The sequence below is a fragment of the Pavona decussata genome, unplaced genomic scaffold (assembly GCF_977016875.1).
Source record: "Pavona decussata unplaced genomic scaffold, jaPavDecu1.1 SCAFFOLD_223, whole genome shotgun sequence".
Lineage (NCBI taxonomy): Eukaryota > Metazoa > Cnidaria > Anthozoa > Scleractinia > Agariciidae > Pavona > Pavona decussata.
The window spans coordinates 3980122-3998834 of record NW_028145628.1 but is presented as its reverse complement, the minus strand read 5'-3'; the positions used below and the strand labels follow the sequence as shown (position 1 = coordinate 3998834).

The window sequence follows — 18713 nt, the reverse complement described above, 5'->3', positions numbered from 1 at the left end:
TCGCACATACTGTATTCTCAAACACTGGTTGTTTTTATTTACCTCTCTCCAGCGACTTGTTATCCACAGTGGGCACGGCTCAAGGTTACATGGTGCTGTGGTTTGTAGTTTTGTTCTCGCGTCACAGCTGAAGTCTTTATCACTGCACTCCACGGCACGTTGTTTCACCCCTGAGCCACAAGTTACTGAACACTATTAAAAGAAACAAACATACACAATATTTTTAGGGTTTCGCACAGTGAAAAACATCAATTAATATACCAAAGAGCTGGGCATTTTAAAACCTCACTTACTTTGCCCCAGTCTCCCGCCATCCATGATGGGCACGGCCTGGTGTTGCATGCTTCTTTACTTGCAGGCTTGTTTTCTCCGTTACATCCGAGACTTAACTGGCCATTTTGTAATCTGCAATTAACGATTCTCGTCCTGATGCCTTCACCGCAAGAAACTGAGCACTGGAGACCAAAAGTAAATTGAAATCAACCTATGCTAAACTCATGTGTTACTGTGTGATAAGGATACACTTTAAATATTACTCAACAGCTGGTTCATTTTATTTACCTCTCTCCAGGGGCCGCTCGTCCACTGTGGGCACGGTTCAAGGTAACATGGTGCTGTGGTTTGTGGCTTTGTACTCGTGTCACAATTGTAATCTTTATCACTGCACTCCACTGAACGTTGTTTTACCCCTAAACCACAAGTCACGGAACACTGTGGATGTAATACACGAAAGGAAAAATTATTGTCAATAACAATGCAATACTTTACAGAAAAATAGCACGACTTGTTAAAGCTGTTTCCTTACTTTGCCCCAGCTTCCCACCATCCAAGTTGGACACGGTCTAACGTTGCACGCCTTTGCAGCGGCTGGTTTGTTTTCTTCGTTACATCCGGGACTTGACTGGCCATTTAGTAATTTGCAATTCACGTTTCGCTGCCTGATGCCCTCGCCACAGGAAACTGAGCACTAGGAAGAACAAAAGAAGGCTACATTTTAATGAAACGCTTCGAGAAGCACTTCCTTTTATATTGAGCTGTTCACTAAATTGATGAACTAGAGAATAGCCCAATGCAGACAGGGTAAATTAGCACTGATGCCAACCCTAATCCGTCCCTCTACTCCCTTCTACTCTTCGACATCTCCACCTCTACAAACTCCCTACCCCGAGGTCCATGTATCAAGTGTTTCCAGTACCTCTCCCCAGCTGCCTGTTGTCCACTGTGGACATGCCCCAAGGTTACATGGAGCTGTGCTGTGTGGCTTTGTTCTCACGTCACAACTGAAGTCTTTATCACTGCACTCCACTGAACGCTGTTTGACTCCTGAGTCACAAGTTACGGAGCACTGAGGATGAAAACAAACATATATAATACTTTTACTATTTCGTTCAGTATAAGCAAGAAATGAACCAAAATTAACTGCTTACTCTTCCCCAGTCCCCTGTCATCCATATAGGGCACAGTCTGATGATACACGCTTCATTTGTTACAGGTTTATCTTTCTCATTGCATCCACGACTTCTCTGGCCATTTCGGAACCTACAGTCGACATTTCGCTGTCTAACACCTTGTCCACACGAAACGGAGCACTAGAAGATAAAAAAAATGTTTTATAACCTTATAAAGAAAAGCGATCTCCACCTGGATTACGACTTTGTGAGTTGTGTATTGTTTTCCCTGAACTAGTGTATGTCTCGAGAGTATTGGAATCGACAAAAAATGACAAAACTCTGCGTAATAAGACGCTTTTGTTTTTCGACAATTAACCCTTTAGGCTCGATTACCATCCGCTGTTCGGAAAAATGAGCCCACATTCCTTCCCTGAACGGTCTTCTCCCGGGGATGTAGTAGAGACCTTATGCAAACACGACGGCGACCGCGAGGAGAACGTCAAAAAAAACAAGACGGTGAATTGTTCTTCCTTTTTGTTACCTTTCATATTCCTGCACACTTTGGCCACATTGTACATGTTGAACAGGTTGGAAAAATCACGAAGGAGACCAAATGACATTAATATGTAATTCTAAGTGAGCTTTATCTTTGGCGTTAAATCCCTAATAACGAAACCGAGAGAGCGGTGGAAATGGAGCCTATCAACCCTCTACTCACGTGTAGTGGATCTCACTTTTGACTGCGGTTGAAGTCCTGAAGTGTGACCATTCAAATGAAAGCTATTGAGGCAGTTATTACATGGCAGTGATGCTGTGCGCTGTTCCTTGTTATAATGGGTATTTTGGATGAGTGTAACGATCAAAATGCTAAAAGATCCGTTTTGTGCTAACCTCACTCCAGGATTCCGAGCGCCACGCGGGACAAGCTCTAAGTACACAGTCCATGACGCTTTGCGGTCTGGTCTTTTCATCGCAGTTATTACTTGTCCTGCCGTCATTAAATCTGCAATGTACTTCACGAGTTCTTTGTCCCTGACCACATGTTACAGAACACTGAAAATAAGCCACATAAAGAGATTTACTTGTAGCTCCTATCCAGGCATAAACTGGAGTAAAATACAGCTTCCTACAATTCCGTCTTTTCAAATTATTCTTTTTTTTGGCATTTGTCACATTAGCCTAGTTTCCACGAGTCTCCAGTAGGTCAGTGTTAGATCATTGGGACTGGTAATTGGAAGGTGATAGGTACGACTCCTGTTAGGAGTGATAAAATACAACCTTTTTAAAATTGTTATAATAAACAAAAGAACCTATCCTTACCTGACTCCAGCCTCCTTCGCGCCAGTTCGGCACCAAACGTGAGGTTGTCGGAGCAGAAGTCGTCGTCTGTCGTGCTCGGGTTGTTTTCTTGTAATTAACAGGCACCGTTTTCGTTGGAACACATGGTCTTATCTGGCAAGCTCGAATATTGAGTGGCCTGCTTGACAAATCGCAGTTTTTGTCATCTGTTATTTTAAAGTTATCATAGGTGCATTTCACCACACGAAGCTGGACACCTCTTCCACAGAGCCGTGAACACTGCAATTAACGTAGATGAAGTATAAAAGCGTTGTCGCATGAGTCAATGTTTCATGTAACTTGTGTCAAAATAAAATTAACACACAAACTTCACAAAAAAATGTCTTATGTTTAATATTCTTCAAGAGAAATTCTCGCATATGTTCCGTTGTCGCAATCGTTGCGAGTTGAAGAATAAACTTCTCGTCGTCATCATCAAGTTCATGAACATCATCATTCTCGCATCTATTGTGGTAACACAGACTAATATAAAATAAATAAATAAATAAATAATTGGGAATTTCAGTGGCACATCCACAGAGCGGCTATTCGTCCACTATTTCCTGGTCGAATTGGAATTTGGAACTGTTGGTTTTTGACCAATATTTAAGAGCTGCCCAAGTTGTTAAAATCAAACGGTCTGAACTGGTTCTTAATCGTTTCTTAACAGACCGTGACTAATACGTCCTTCCGGAGTTTCAAGGGGAAGCCAAATCCGCTACTAATAGAAAAAAAGAAAGACAACACATACTCTTCCCCAGGACCCGTGCCTCCAGGTGGTGCACGGTGAAACAGAGCACTCCTTCATGACAGCAGGTTTTGGAGTATACGTACAGTGGTTCTCATCGACCAACACTTGTTGCCCAGACTGCACAAGAACGCACTCAACGTCGCGGTACTGTGTCCCAGGCTTTTCTCCACATGACACTGAACACTGCAAACAACAAACGCACAAATCAATGAGTGAACCATTTTGAAGGTAATCAGGCCAGCAGGTAATGACATCAATAAAAAAAATCAACAAGCCTTACGGGAGTCCAGTTGTTTATTCTCCAGTAATAATCCACTTTAACGTCCCCTTCTTGAAGATTGGGAACCGGGTACAACCTTGACACGCATTCCTGTTTTTTGCACACTTGTTGTGACTGGGGTTTGGTGGCAGCTGAGCACTGTGCGTCATTTACTTGCTTAGCGACTTTTTCTCCAGACAAACACATAACATGCCTTGTCCTGGTTCCATTGTCACAAGATTGGGAGCACTGCATCAGAAGAAAATAACGTAGGTTTAGCAAGAGGTGTGACAAAAAAAAAGGAAAGGCAATACAAACCCTAGCCAGCACATTGATGCAAGTCGCTCTAAACATCGAAAAAACAACTAGAGAAACCAAAAGTGTAAGAAATAGGATTTATTCTCCTGCTAGCGGCGCTTACACACAGGAGAATTCTGATGCGATTGCTGTGGCGATTTGCACCGCTAGCTTTTTATGACATCAGGTTTGTCCGTTTAAAAAGAAACCAGCTTCTGATATTGCAGGTCCTGATATACCAAATGACTGACTTCACAGAGGGCGTTATTATATGAGATTTGGGCTGTTAGTGGTGAGAAGGTTTCTGTTTAGAGAGTTATTAAAACTATTCACTTACGTCAGTCCATTTACCCGCGAACCAATAGGGACACGACTCCAGATCACATGACTTTGTGGCCTCTGGCTTCTTTCTCTGGTTGCATAACGCATTTCTCACGGGTCCCTGCTCTGCTATGCATTTTACTACTCGAGTCTGATGACCAGACCCACAAGTTACACTGCACTGAGAGAAGAAAGATATGAACGTCATTGGTGTGGTATTCCTGTGGCGTAGTTGTGCTCTTTAAATTTCCATTGCAACGAAAACAAGGCTACAATAAAAGCTACGTGAACATAAATATTAAACTTGCTAACAGTCCAAAACGATTAACTTTAAATCGTTTTAACAACGAAGACATAACGCTATATATAATACTTCTACAAACATATCGCCAGGTTGTTCCTTGATCTAACTTTTGGCAATAAAATAGTTAGTCTAGCTTGCTCGTTGCATACCACAGTTTCTCGTGAACCTGAAAGTATTTGAAGGGTATTATGGGCCAATCTTCTACGGTCGCACTTGAGTCTAGTAGATTAATCCAGTTTCTGAACTTGAATTGTTACGACTTGCCTTGGAGAGAAATTCTTGTCTAAGATAACAAAAGGGCACCAGACACAAACCGCAGGACCTCACATTTAAAGTCTAACAATAAAAGTCGTACTTATCAACCCGTCAGACTTACCGAACTCCATGTTCCGTTGGTCCACCAAGGGCAGATAAGAGTGTTACACGGTCTTCTGAGCGCTTGTTTGTCCGATGGACGACAATCTCTCTCCTTTAAACTTTCTCCAGATTTATCCACGCACTCAGTTCTCCGAAACTGCTTGCCACCATTACAACTCTTTGAGCACTGGAATCAAAACATTGTTTTATATTCCTGGACAAGATTTACTATGCTTTGCAGATGGTTAGTTTACCAACTCAAGGCTAGTCTCAACTTTGGGAAGCTTTAGTAATTTTTCTTTCTCTTTCTTAACTTGAACGACGCCCAATTTAGTTGCTATGTAGGGGTTAGGGTTCCCGTCTTAGTACGAGTTACAGTAACCACGAGACTAGCTCCAATAACATTGGTTCATATTTAGGTTACGTTTTTAGTGTTGCCGTACCGCTGCTCAAATTCTCTGTTTTTCTTTGCAGAGACACCATGAACGGCATAGGCCACGGCATAAGTAGCGAGACAATAGTTTTGTCCCCATTCCCCTCCCAACTCCGTCGTTCAGACTATCCCGTGAGCTACATAGGATACTAAGTTCCCTATTGTGTCTTGGGACACGAGCTTCCTTTACTCCAAGTACTGGCTGTACAAGTTTAATGACATATTTCTATCGAGTAATTGAACATTTGTAACCAATAAACCATCTTGTTTTATCATGGCTATATCATAAATACCTCGGACCATTCAGTGTAGACCCATCTGGTTCCCTCGCACGTACCAGTGCATGGTATTACCACAGGAGGCATGGTGCTCGTTGGACAGTGTTTATCTTGTACCTCTCCGAAGTGACCATTAATAGCACGAATGCAACGCACTTGTCGAGTCTGGTAGCCAGGTCCACAACGGGCTGAACATTTTCCCGAATTTTGAATTTGCCACCTTCAACGGGAGAAAGAAAAGAAAATGGTTGTCGAAATTAGAGCGCTGAAATAAGATCAATTCATTACTGTTGGTGTCATCTAAGCGTAAAAATGGGAAACAGAAACTTAATGGGTTATTGAACGCAGCGCAATGTTTTTGTCATAAGGACTCTCAATCAGGTAGGTGAGCATTGAAACGCATTTAGGAGAGCAGGGATGGCGCAGTGGTGACAGCAATTGCCCCCCACCAATGTGGCTCGGGTTTGATTCCCGGACGTCATATGTGGAATATATTGTTGGTCCCCGTCCCCGCCCCCGAGGGTTTTTCTCCGAGTTCTCCGGTTTTCCCCCTTCCACAAAACCAACACTTCCAAATTCCAATTCAGCCCGAAATGAACCCACACCTTTGAATCGAGGTTCTCCATGGAGATCTCTTTGGTACTCCGTGGGTAATTATATAAACAATTGTTATGTTTATTACGTGTAATTGTCGGTCCGAACCGAGTTCGGGTACAAACATGTTTTCCAGTGAGCCTCAATTGCATGAATGTTAAAGAGATTTTTTATTTCTCACCATTAACAAGCACTAATAAATAATTTATTTAACAAGAGCGCGAAAGTTCACGCAACCAACGAGAAACGCGCAAATTAAGTTTGACAAACAAGCACGCCATGTTTAAAACTAAACTTAAGCCATTCTTTTTTATGACAAGTTTAAGCCTTACGCCTTGGGTTAATGCTTCGTCACAATCGACTTTATTGGTTACTTGTGGTCGATTGCTTTGGTTATTAGATTACGTTACACTCTCGTGACAACAGTGCGAACGGTTAATTTGAAGTTTAGATTGCGTTACTTTACCTGAGGCGACAACTGATGTTACAGTCCTCCGTAACACTGCTTGGTCTTGTTCTCTGATCACAGCGTGAATTGGATACGAGTTGACCATCAATGGCGCGGACGCATCTGGGCCGTCGTTTCCTTTGTCCTATCAATTTACAGCAAATTGTCAATTATGGAGCGCCTTGGACCAATGAGAACTAACGCAAAGCAAATATATATCACGGGCGTCCGTAGCGAGGTTTTTTTTTTAAGCCAAAGCAAACGTAATTAAAACTGCTTTAATCCATGAACCATTTAGCGAGTTTTTCGTGCAACCCATCAAGCGCCTTCCCTTCCTCTTCCAGGTGTTGTGCAATCTGTGGCTTCGTCATTGTTGTTTCTTAAGCACAAATCATTTTTACATTGTGGGGTTGCTGGTCTCACGCATACCCCCCAACCCGGAGGACTGGGATGTTATGTTTCTCTGGACCCTCTTTCGTAGACCATATCCGACATAGTTAGATCTGCCGTTAGCGCGAGGCTCTCGCCGGCACATCTCTGGTGGTCGCCAGATCACCCAAACGTCCCTGCCACGACAAGGCTCAAACCCAGGGGAGGCCACTTATCGTATATTTAACAATTAGACGGCGAGCTCGAGGTTTCTATCGGCTGATAGTTGGCGAGGGGCGAAGCCCCGAGCCAACTATCAAAGGTGATAGAAACCGAGAGCGAGCCGTCTAATTGTTTTAGCATACCTCAGTGATCGATCTATCAAGCAAAAAAATATTTTTATTTCATTAATTTTGATATATTTGTGCAATGATGCATGCTAAATCGCGCGCGCTCTGACAAACTGCCGTTAATCGATCGATAGACAGCACCTGTGTAGCCAATCAGATTGCACGTTACGCGATAGTCGGTCACTGAGGTATGCTAAAGTGCATTATTTCCTACCTTGACAAAGCTTGCTGCACTGTGTCCAAGGACCCAGGCGATCCCATTTGTAAACAAACTTCTTTGGTTCAGCGACCTTCTGATTGAGATAGTAGTGAACATTGGGTGGTAACACCTCTCCCACCTCAAGGACCTGAATATTATGGAACAACCATGAAAAATTCACTCAACTTAGTTTTGTAACTTATCTTAACACCTAGCATCAAAGAGCGGATTTTGCTTCAGTGTCAAAAGCAATGGGCGTTTACCTTTGTTTCGATTTATTCGCTCTGTGATTGGTTATCAGAACTCGCGCCACTTTATAAACCGATGGGAAGCAAAACCGACACCAAGCGTCTTCCCGCGCTTGCTTTGAACTGAGATTGATTCATTGCACTATGTTCGTACGTTGTGATTGATCAGGGTAATCACTCTTGTTTCGCTTTTACGACACTCAATTGAAAACTGCTCTATGAAATAATTGGTCAATAACATTCATCTGATTGGCAACAGCATACGATTTTGCCATTTTGTAGGCATGGTACGTATTTAAAACAACAACAACATCAAGAACAGCAAACACTGTAAAATACTTTCAGAAAGCTTTCATTTGAACAGTTACAACGACAAAAGTTAGTATGGCACAACAAACGGGAACCTACTGCTAAATTCCGCTATTTTTCTTAGGGATAGTAAAGCGAGCGAACCCCAAAACAGTGAGCTGACGCGACTTGTAGAGTTTATTGAACAGCAACCTTTTTGCTGTGAAGTTCAAGAAAAGGTCGGTGCGTGAAACAAAATCTTCGAGCTTGTCATACTTACGTGAACTTTGATGGGTTCGGTGGTTTTGCCGTCGATCCTGATTTGTTCAATTGGTTTCTCTGATCCTGAATACCAGATCTTGGAGCCCGCTGCCCTGAATTCTCTGACTCCTAAACCTATCACCAAACCTCCGTTCAGAAGAAACCTGCCACTGTCACTCTGAAGTGCTAACATCAACGAAACCAAAGCGAAGTGATAAGTAGTATATCAAACATTCAATTCCTAAGCACCCAGAAGTGTATTGAAAAAAAAAAATAAATAAACAAACAAAAAAGAGACGCACAGCCGAGTGTTTTAAAGGGAACCTCCACTCTCACATCAAATTGACGGGTAAGCGTTGGAAATAGTGTCTAAATTCTAAATATTTGTCTAAAACGTAGAAATGACATTCAAGTGTGTTAAAAATTAGATATGATTATCGACAACTTTCGCTTTTAAATTTCCAGGGGGCAGCCATTTTGAATTTGATGACGTGTAATGGTTGCCGCTATTGTTATTCAGCAGAAGTTCTTTTGTGTTAAACAATTGAGCAACCATATTACGTCATGAAATCCAAGATGGCGGCGCGCGGGAAATTTAAAAGCGAAAATAGCCGATAATCAAATTATGTTTTTTCCGACACTGAAATATTAGTTCCATGATTTCCAATGAAATTTCAAAGAAAATTGTATTTTCAATAATGTAAACTTAACATGTTTCGAGAGTGGAGGTTTCCTTTAAGGCTGGTTTACACGTGTGATAAGCGTAAGAGCAAGGTGACGTACGCAGGCGCAGCAACTTAAAATTTTGGCGCCAAAATTTTAAATTCAATATGGCGGACGCCGAGGAGGTATTCAACTACAAAGTGATGTTGTTGCTTGTTCTTCTCCTGTGATTATGCTGGTGTTATCCCGGTTTACTCGGGCGATGCAACGACGCAAACATAAGCGAAAGCACAAGAAAAAGGAACGATTTCCTTTTCTTGTACTTGCGCTTATGCTCGCATCGCCCCAGTTTACACGTTGGTTCTTGCGCTTATGCTTATGCTTGCGTGTAACCAGCCTTTAAACCAGCATCGAGCTGTTTGATATAACTTCTCAGACAATTAACAGTTCTTGGAGAAATTCACAGCAAAAGTTTACAAAAATCTTATACTAATTAAAATCACATTTCAAAACACCTCCACGGAGGTGATTACGTTCGTTTTCTCGTCATGAATTATTAATAATTTGAGAAAAATTTACGATCGTCCAAAACTTATTGTATCCAAAGGAGAAACAAGACCCGCTGCAAAACCAACAACCATAAAAATAGCAACTGGATTTACCAACCTAAGAAATTGTTGTCTTCGCCATTTTTCCAACCATACTGGGTAATCAAGATGTCCGTTGATTCTACTGGAATTGTAAATATATAGTTGTATCCTGAAATAGGAACATACCCAATCATTATAAACACAGTCCCTGGATGACCTGGATAAGTTATCAAATAGGAACATACCCAATCATATATATGCACTGTCCATGAATGACTTTTAAAATCTGAACATACCCAATCAGTATATACACAGTCCCTGGATGAGTTATCAAATAGGAACATACCTAATCATATATACACACTGTCCCTGGGGTATAAATGGGTTTGTAACAGTGCATGGATTCGAGATCCACATGTCATATTTCTTGTCTGCCGAGTATCTTAAGGACGGCGCCTACTATTGTTACTGCGCATACGTTCTGCGCATCTCGAGATACTCGGGTTTCCTATGGGTGGTGCCTACTGATACAGGGATATTTTTGCGCTCTTTAAAACTATGCGGAGAAAGCAGAACTTAGCAATTGACTTTGGTATCCAAAAAGAAAATTGGGGGTAACCATGCATTTTTCAGAGATAATAAAGCTTCAATTTTGGAAAAAAGCGCCATACATTGCTATGTATTTTGCTGCTTTTTAGAATAATTGTTGATAAGTTATCTCTAAAAAATGCGTGGTTACCCCCAATTTTCTTTTTGGATTTCAATAGCCGCTACTTAAATCTGCTTTTCCCGCATAGTGATAAACTGCGCAAAAATACTTCGCTATTAGTAGGCACCGTCCTTAATAGCATTTTTAGAGACAATAAACTTTTCCCATGTAACAGATTCAAATTGTCAAGTTTCCCTGCCAGGGGAAGTATGATAAAGCCGGACCGTGAACAGTTCTCTTATTAAATAGGCCTGAACGGTTTTTAAAAGCACTAAAGCAATACTGCTAGTTGTCAATCATTCTACGGTCTGTTTGCAATACTGTCGAGATATAAAGTTGATTACTTATTTGAAGAATAAATGTAGGTCCACATGGACCAGCCCATATACCACAAAGGGAAATTGCTAATAAAGTCCACTGAATTGAAAAGTGTTAAATGGATCTTCGACTTGAGTTCCAGTGTTTGTAAAATGACGCGATGAGCAACTGATGAAATTTTAGCCCATCCCTGGGTTATCATCCATAGCATTTTGTGAGATTTCACTATACGTTTAGTCACGCCTTACCAAACCTTGTCTCGTTGAACGTTCCTGAGAAGCGTCTGCAGGAGGAGTTGTCTCCATCACACACGCCACACTTGTCAGTCTTCTTATTCGAGTTCAGCACCCGATCACATCCTGCAGGCTACATTAAAAGCACAAGTGTTTTAGGGACAGTGCCTACTAATACAAAGTTATTTTTGCGCAGTTCATGACCATGCGGGGAATTCCTAACTATTGGAATCCAAAAATATAATTGTGGGTAACCACGCAGTTTTGAAAGATAATTGTGCAACAATAATTCTTCAAGCTCTAAATAACATATTAATCTTTGGGTTAGGGTTAGGTTAAGTCAGAAAGCTTTTAAAATTGTGTCTGAAAATGCATGGTTACCCCCAATTTTCTTCTTCGATTCGAATAAGCTTTGCTAGGATCAGCGTTTCAGCATACTCATAGGTTGTGCAAAAATCACTCTGTACTAGCAGGCACCATCCTTAAGAAACCCGAGTATCCCTCTACCGAGATGCGCAGAACGTATGCTTTTGAAAAGAAGGATGATAGCAGAGTGTCCCGATATCAACTAGAGATTCAGGAACACAGACCTCGCCGATTGGGCACTGTCCTGAGAATGGAAAATCACACGGTAACCAGAGTGACACTAAGTTGAACCCGCGGGGACGAGGGCTAGAAAAGGACTAGAAACTACCTGGCGCAGGACGGTCAATAAGGGTCTGAAAATAATGGCCAGGAATGGATTGAAGCTGAAAAGAACGTGGAAGGTGGCCAAGTTAAATTATGGCAGCTTGTGTCACAACTGGCACGATACTGATTAGGTTAGGTTCGTTAAGAAAATTGTAGCTTACTTTCAGTTTCAACACTTACCATACATTTTCCATCCACACAAATGTCAGTGGTTTCGCGGTTACACGGCGTACCATCGATAACTTTGTCTTTCAACTTAAAATAGATTGCAGTGCCGGCCTTTCGACAGTACAGTTTACATTGATTTTCTTTACTAACTGTTTTAAAATAAGACAACAAAAAAAGACAGTTACTTACAAAAGGTGACAAAATACTCTTATTCTCAAAAATTAAGTTTTAAAAGGTTTACGCTTTTTGGGTTTTTAGCTAACCACGCTTATATTTTTATGACCTTAACTTGAAAAGGTGAAAAAAGTCTTAAATCTTATTGTGAAGACGAAAGTAAAGAGCATTGCAGTGAAATAACGAATACGCGTTGTGGGTTATTGAGCTTAGTTAGAACCCAGTCTCTCACCTCCAGCGTACTTGGGTACCCACTGCGTGATTCTGTATCGCGTGGAGCCCGACATTACCGTCCGAGCGTGCGCATGTGTGTTCACACATTGTAAGGCTCGGAAGTCCACTGAACCCTTGGGACAATTCTGTTAAAGTTATAAAATAGACAATTTAAGTGAACCGAGTTGAGCTTCCAAAGAACTGCGAGTTAAAGGGAAACTCGAACCATACTTAATTATAGGGAAAAAACGGTACTTACATTAGTGTTACATGACTTGAATCTTTTCCTTGGACCAATACAATATTTCCCGCCATTTTCTGGCCTAAGAGAATGAAAATATCATCAAATAAAACTTTTAACATTTATCCCTGAAGCAAAAACCAGTTCACAAACCTAGCATAAATGATATTGAATTGTTTCTACTTTTGCTTTCTACCTAACAACCAGTGACAAACGAAACAAAAAGCTATTGCGTGTCAACCATTGCGTGAAATGACAAATGAAGTAACCAGAAGCTCTAAAGACTAAACTTACATTGGATTGTTACATTTCCGGTACGAGAAGGAAATTCCTCCGCCACATTTCCGGGTACACTCCATATATGGACCCCACTGCCCCCAGTGGCCATCGATAGGCTTCAGTCTCCGCTTCTTCACACACTGTCCCCTTATGCACCACTGGATAAAAAACAAAGTGAAGATAGCAACTTTAGCATCAAAAACTTCCCATCATATCTTACGTTGTAGCAAAAATATAGAAACTAAGCAAATTCGCGCATCGAACTGTTGCCGGGGTTCTTCCTTTCCGCACAAATGTTGTGAAGTTGTACTTTGTGGAAGACAAGGGTTCCCATCGGCTCCAGTCAATTTACCAGCAAACAACCTCGCTCCCAGGATCTCTGCTCTTCTTCCAATCGGTAGGAAAAAAAAACTGGAAACGACATCGACCCAAAGAGTTATGCAAAGCAGTTTCTGTGTTACCAAACGGCATGATGAACATTTGGGAAAACTATTTCTTGAGCTTTACTTGACAACAATATTTGTTTAGTATCAGGTAAAGGGCCAGGATACGCAGCATATCGTATTGACTTATTTGGTGATTTGGTGGTTTCATAACTCTTTCGTGCACCGCATTCCATATAAGGAGTAAAAGGGTGATCAAACATTAGTATGCCACACGTGCAACGGCACATCCGGGGTAATCAATACTTAAAATGACGGATATGCGGATGTTTTCAAGTCCTTATCCATTTAGTCACAGAAAAACAAAACACTTGTCAGTCTTTAATTAAAAATATCTGGAGACCGACGTTAACGGGACTGTAAACAAATTGGTCCATTGAATAGTAAGCATAGTTCTGGTCATTGCGATTAAAGATCGCCCGCCCTGGTATTAAGGGTGATAACAACTAGGTAATAGAGAATTTGGAAACGAAGTAGATCGTAAAAATACTGCACGTTACAACCTTGTAGCACTTGAAACATACTACACGCTCACAAAAGTGTACATATTTCATGTTTGCATTGCAAACGAAATTAACCAATTGTGTTTGAACTGATCGCGTGTTTGAATAAAGTGTTCGAAACAAGCATCCACTGCCCTGTAATTAAAAGGTCAAACGCTACAAGTTCTTCATCGAGAGGAAGACACGAGTTGAACGCATGGTGGTGTAAATAATTAGAAACGAGATTGCCTTCTTCTGGGATTCTGGGATGGATCCTTCAGCGAACAATGTTAGGATCTTTAATCCCGTTAGAAGGTCGGAAAAAATACAAACTTAATCAAAAACTATCTGAGGTATTTAAAAATAATTTTCTTTGTAGGATGTGATGACAGCCGACTAAGAAAAAAGCCACGCTTTTGAAGACTTGCAAAAGACGACAACAAAATTCCATCGTGTGCTCAACTGTAACACGACAACGCTATATAACTGAAGATTGTGCTGGCAGTTGATATAGACAATTTAGTAAAAATCAGTCATAATCACAAACCCTGCTGTTTTGTTTTCTAACCTGACAAGATGGAAAAAAATAAACTACCTTGAGAAAAGTACCTCCAGAACGTGCTACAAATTGACACCAGAACGTTTCGATTTTTAGCTCTCCTCTCAATAATCGCTGTTCCAAAAGAGTGTTAATCTAATTTTATTTACTTTTTATTTAATTCTCCATTTAGCAACCCTTACACCAATGAGTGTCTAAGGTAAAAATGACAGCAAATCTATTGACAAAGAAAAACAGGTGTGTTCTAAGATTCCTTTCAAATTGAACAGGTTTTTCTACATATTTATCGTATTTTTGTTGCTAGAGCTGCATGCGGTTACTGGTCATATTTTCTGCAATTTTAGTCGTGTAGGTCCAATTAGAAAATAGCCCTGCCTTGCCGTTAATAGGCAGCTTGACTGCAGTAAGCGCCCTCCCTTGATCTCATGGAACAACATTAACGCTCTGGGCGTAAATCGATTACGTTCAAGTACGACAAGATACCTTCCGTGTAAAAGTGCACGTTTTTAAAACTGTGCATAAGACGGGTATTAAATGTCATTGACGGCTAAAGGTTAACATAAGATTAATCACGCACAAAACTGGTGACTGACTTGCTGAATTAGTGACACCAACATTGCTTTAACGTTTTCAGCGTTCATTATGTGATATTGGTTTTAACATTGGAAAGGACATGAGAATGTCACAGGTCGAAGAGGTGGGAACTTTCTATCAAGTAAAGGGCTTCAAATATTTACAAAAAGTGGCAACTAAACGAAGAGCCATGCAGTTCCAATTTTCAAGGCTATGCGTAGAAAATATCTTTAACAATTATTCCATGAGCACGCGCTGGATATGGGATGATAGATGGCGCGCCGAGTTGGCTACAATCATCTCAAATCCAACAAGCGCGAGTGGAATTAATATTTTAATAAAAGCAATCAAGAAATATTGCTAGATCTTGCTGATTTCGCTTTGCAAGGACAACCAGAAGAGATGGTCGCTATTTCTCAGCCTTGGCCTAATGGCTCATGTACCATGGCCGCTAAGCCAATCAAATCCCTGGAATTGCATTATAAAGTGATCCAGTTTTCAATAAAGTACTTCAAAAAGTGTATTGAGAACCAAGAGGAAAATATCCATGCAGGTTAAAGGCCAGGTTAAACGTTTCCTGTGTTGTACTGTGTTGTCGCGTGTGTAAACAAGTGGTCATTTCAGCGCAATTTATTGCTGCGATATCGCAGGGTTTTTGAAGGTGCTTGACCTTCTTAAAATGCGTGCAGTAATATCGCACTGAAATCGCGACCGGATGACGCGTGCGTTGAAGACGCAGCCTGGCGCAAGGGAAATTATTGTCGGATGTGCGACAAAAGCTGTATACAAAATTGTGTAAGCGAAAGTTAAGGTATTAAGGCTGGTGGCCTAGTCCTTTACAGGGCGTTATTTGAGGGCAAATTAGTTGTTTCTACCTTTCTTTTCGCGCAAGGCGTTCCGTCTGCCCAAGGCATGTGATGAGTGGAGCAACCTCTGCGTCGTCCGATCATCTTTACGCACCAGAGTCGTCTGCAAGGTTCCTTGGAGAATAAGGGAAGAAAACATTATGAAAAAGCGAAAAATGGAAAACAAAACAAAAAAAACAATTAAGTTCGGTAATACAGTAAGAAAACTTCCTTGTATTCGGAGAACCGGGAGCATTGGCCAAACCGGAAAAATCTAAGCCTCCAATGAATGTCGAGCCCTTGGGCTTGCGCACAACAGTAGGATGCTCTAGCCACTCTACTGCCCTTAAAGCGATTAAAATGATTTCCAAAAAAAAACTACACCAGACTTTGTTTTTGTTAATAGTTAAATAAGAAGTAAAGGAAAGGGAGGTAATAGAGTGAAAACTTACCATGAATGGACAGAGCGAAGAGTTTTCACCGAACACCATTTGGCATTGTGTGTCGATATTATAAAGTTCCCCCGGAAGTCTGTCTTTGTATTTAAATTCATCTTTATCACCTGGGTTGTCTGCTAAACAGGAACCGTATCCCAGACTGAAAAGAGAGTATTAACAGTTCTTAACCAAGCAAACATGCGTGGACGATACCTGATGAAAAGCGAGCGATCGGGATGAAAAAAAAACTCTACGGATTGTGCAAGTATATGAAGATTGCGCTTTTCAACTGTTTCAATCAAGATCCATTTATTTCACAGTATACCCATTCAGAGAATACTAACTTCACGCATTGATGATTGTACTTACTCTAAGAAGTTGGTGAGTTTATCACGACTACAGTTGGACCAGGACCAAGGTTTGTTATCAAAACTCAATGAACGCGCCATGAGATGCTGATCCCCTCTGCTTCGTGTACAAGGATTGTTGTCTCCATCATGAGGCAGATTGAAACTGGGGTGAGACAAAGCAAAGAGGAAAAATAAGTCAACTCTTTGAAACGTCTCTGGAAGAATTTGAGAGTGGTTTAAAATGCGGAGCAATGAGGAGCGCAAACATGGCCCAGTAAAGCAACAGCATACTTCTCTTGCTCTTACATTCGTGCGTAAGAAATGAGGGAATCGATTCAGATGTATTTGTGTTTGCGCCTTTTGTGTAAACTCAAACAGAAAGGTCACAAACGCACGCAAAAGACAAAACACCTTTTTATTGCGTTTCTCCGGTTGTTCTTGACTTTTACGTTTGAATTGCACGCTGGCGTCGATTCCTGCTTTGAGAATCATTCTTATGCTTCCTTTTACTTGCCTGTCTATACTTACACATGTCCTAGCTCGTGTGCTATGGTGTATGCTGTGCTGAGCCCACTGTCCTCAGCTAACGAACAACTCCTGGAGGGATTACACATGGTGCCAAGCTCAGCAAGACCTAAAGGGAAATGAAGGCAACGTCATGGGAAAGGGGAAAATTCTTGGAGGAATGGAGGAAACTTCAGAACAGGTGCAAACAGGAATTACTCATTCCAAGCCTCCAATAAATCTACCAAACGTCGTTCTTTCACGCTACACCGCACAAGCGCACCCATACCCTGGGTGCAGGAAGTGTAGATTCTCGTGTGCGAGGCCACACGCGAGCTTAGCTAGTGTCAGTGATTTTCTTATCAGCACATATCAGGGAAAAAGAGGGGTCCCCAAGCGCCATACGACTTTCGCGCGCTCACATGTTCAGCGCTTCGTTTGACTACGTCATAGAGCAAAGAGGGTTGGTTTGTGATCAAGCTTGACTAGCTTTAATTTCAGCGTCTTTGCAGAGTCGCAGGTCGTTTAAACCAAAAATCTTCATGCAAGAGAAATTATTTTCCTCGTCCTCAAATTAAAGCTGATCTTACCGTCCCCAACTCCATTTTTAAGAATGAACTTGTAACGAATAAACTGTCAGCTTTAGGATGGAGAAGTCAGGAGATAGGTGGCAAAAAATAAAAATAAAACAAACAAAGAAAACTTGTACTGAACTTACCTAACGTATCACACTTCCCAGGTGAACGACATATATTCCTCCTAAATTAGAAACAAATTAGAAACTGTGAGGTTAATTTGGAACAACCAAAATAATTCAAATAAGCCACTGAAACCAGTAGGCCATTTCCGAGTTGCTGTGTACCTCATTATGAAAGCGAGGCTAAGTGCAAAAGCTTTTCATATGAAAATTAGTTTTGTTTGTATATGAATGAAAACTAATTTTTATAACAAAAACTTTGCACGTAGCCTCGCTTTCATAATGAGGTTCACAGCAACTCGGAAATAGCCTGTTTCGCTTCTGTAGTATTTAAGAAAAACCTCAAAAGATAAATCTTACTTTGTTAACAGAATTGCAGTATCGTGGTGTTCGGGATGTTGGCGATGTTTCGTCATCACTTTTTTCTGCCAGCGGCAAAAGCTTTTCAGCGTTCGCGAAGCTTCTGAAGAAATATGAATACCAGGCTGAAATTGACAAAAAATTTCACGACATGTTACAGTCTTCGTTGACGACAGGTGTCTGCTTCATAGAGTTAAAAAACACAGCAGCCGCTTTGCCTTCTTCCTACGTTATGTTTAAGGCACAAGATTTATCGTACTTTTTCAATTTTTGTCTTTATGTAAATGAATCACATACAAATAAAGTTGTATCAGTGCACAGCCCTACCTCATTTGTTTCTAGAAAGGCAATCTTCACTACTACAATGTTTACAGGATTCCCGATGCTTCTATCGCGATAAACTTGAGAAACCTTAAAATAAGGACATGAGCGTTAACAAAGCGTTAGCTAACACACTTATTAAAAAAAAAAAGGGTGGGGGGGGGGGGGGGTTCGAGAGTTTAGCTGCCAAGAAAAGTCGCGGATACAAATTTTTCATTGACGTAATGTAGCATCTGGCTTGCTTCGATCATGACGGTACGGAGTTTATCTGATCAGGACTGAAACTACGTCATCAGTAAAGATTCTGAGTGTCGGTTAAAGCAGCAGCTTTGTTGAGCTCCAGGCAAGTTAGTGTAACTAAGGTATCAAGATTTCCCT

General features: G+C 41.1%; 1 protein-coding gene across 1 annotated transcript in view; it reads right to left on the bottom strand.

Annotated features, from left to right (window-relative positions):
* Positions 1-18713, bottom strand: part of LOC146459257 (A disintegrin and metalloproteinase with thrombospondin motifs 9-like) — a 70975-nt gene that overhangs the window by 21843 nt on the left and 30419 nt on the right. The window contains exons 6-34 of the mRNA XM_085089806.1: positions 18342-18425; positions 18015-18139; positions 17676-17716; positions 16982-17087; positions 16473-16616; positions 16119-16263; positions 15697-15801; positions 12780-12922; positions 12504-12567; positions 12264-12390; positions 11870-12006; positions 11015-11132; positions 9816-9908; positions 8506-8672; positions 7705-7837; positions 6790-6916; positions 5745-5949; positions 5038-5205; positions 4374-4538; positions 3761-3988; positions 3481-3663; positions 2712-2969; positions 2283-2444; positions 1428-1589; positions 1196-1345; positions 806-967; positions 562-711; positions 294-455; positions 43-192 (exon numbers count right to left, since the gene is read on the bottom strand). Coding sequence (XP_084945932.1) covers positions 43-192; positions 294-455; positions 562-711; positions 806-967; positions 1196-1345; positions 1428-1589; positions 2283-2444; positions 2712-2969; positions 3481-3663; positions 3761-3988; positions 4374-4538; positions 5038-5205; positions 5745-5949; positions 6790-6916; positions 7705-7837; positions 8506-8672; positions 9816-9908; positions 11015-11132; positions 11870-12006; positions 12264-12390; positions 12504-12567; positions 12780-12922; positions 15697-15801; positions 16119-16263; positions 16473-16616; positions 16982-17087; positions 17676-17716; positions 18015-18139; positions 18342-18425 — 4164 coding nt within the window. The remainder of the gene's footprint in view (positions 1-42; positions 193-293; positions 456-561; positions 712-805; positions 968-1195; positions 1346-1427; positions 1590-2282; positions 2445-2711; positions 2970-3480; positions 3664-3760; positions 3989-4373; positions 4539-5037; positions 5206-5744; positions 5950-6789; positions 6917-7704; positions 7838-8505; positions 8673-9815; positions 9909-11014; positions 11133-11869; positions 12007-12263; positions 12391-12503; positions 12568-12779; positions 12923-15696; positions 15802-16118; positions 16264-16472; positions 16617-16981; positions 17088-17675; positions 17717-18014; positions 18140-18341; positions 18426-18713) is intronic.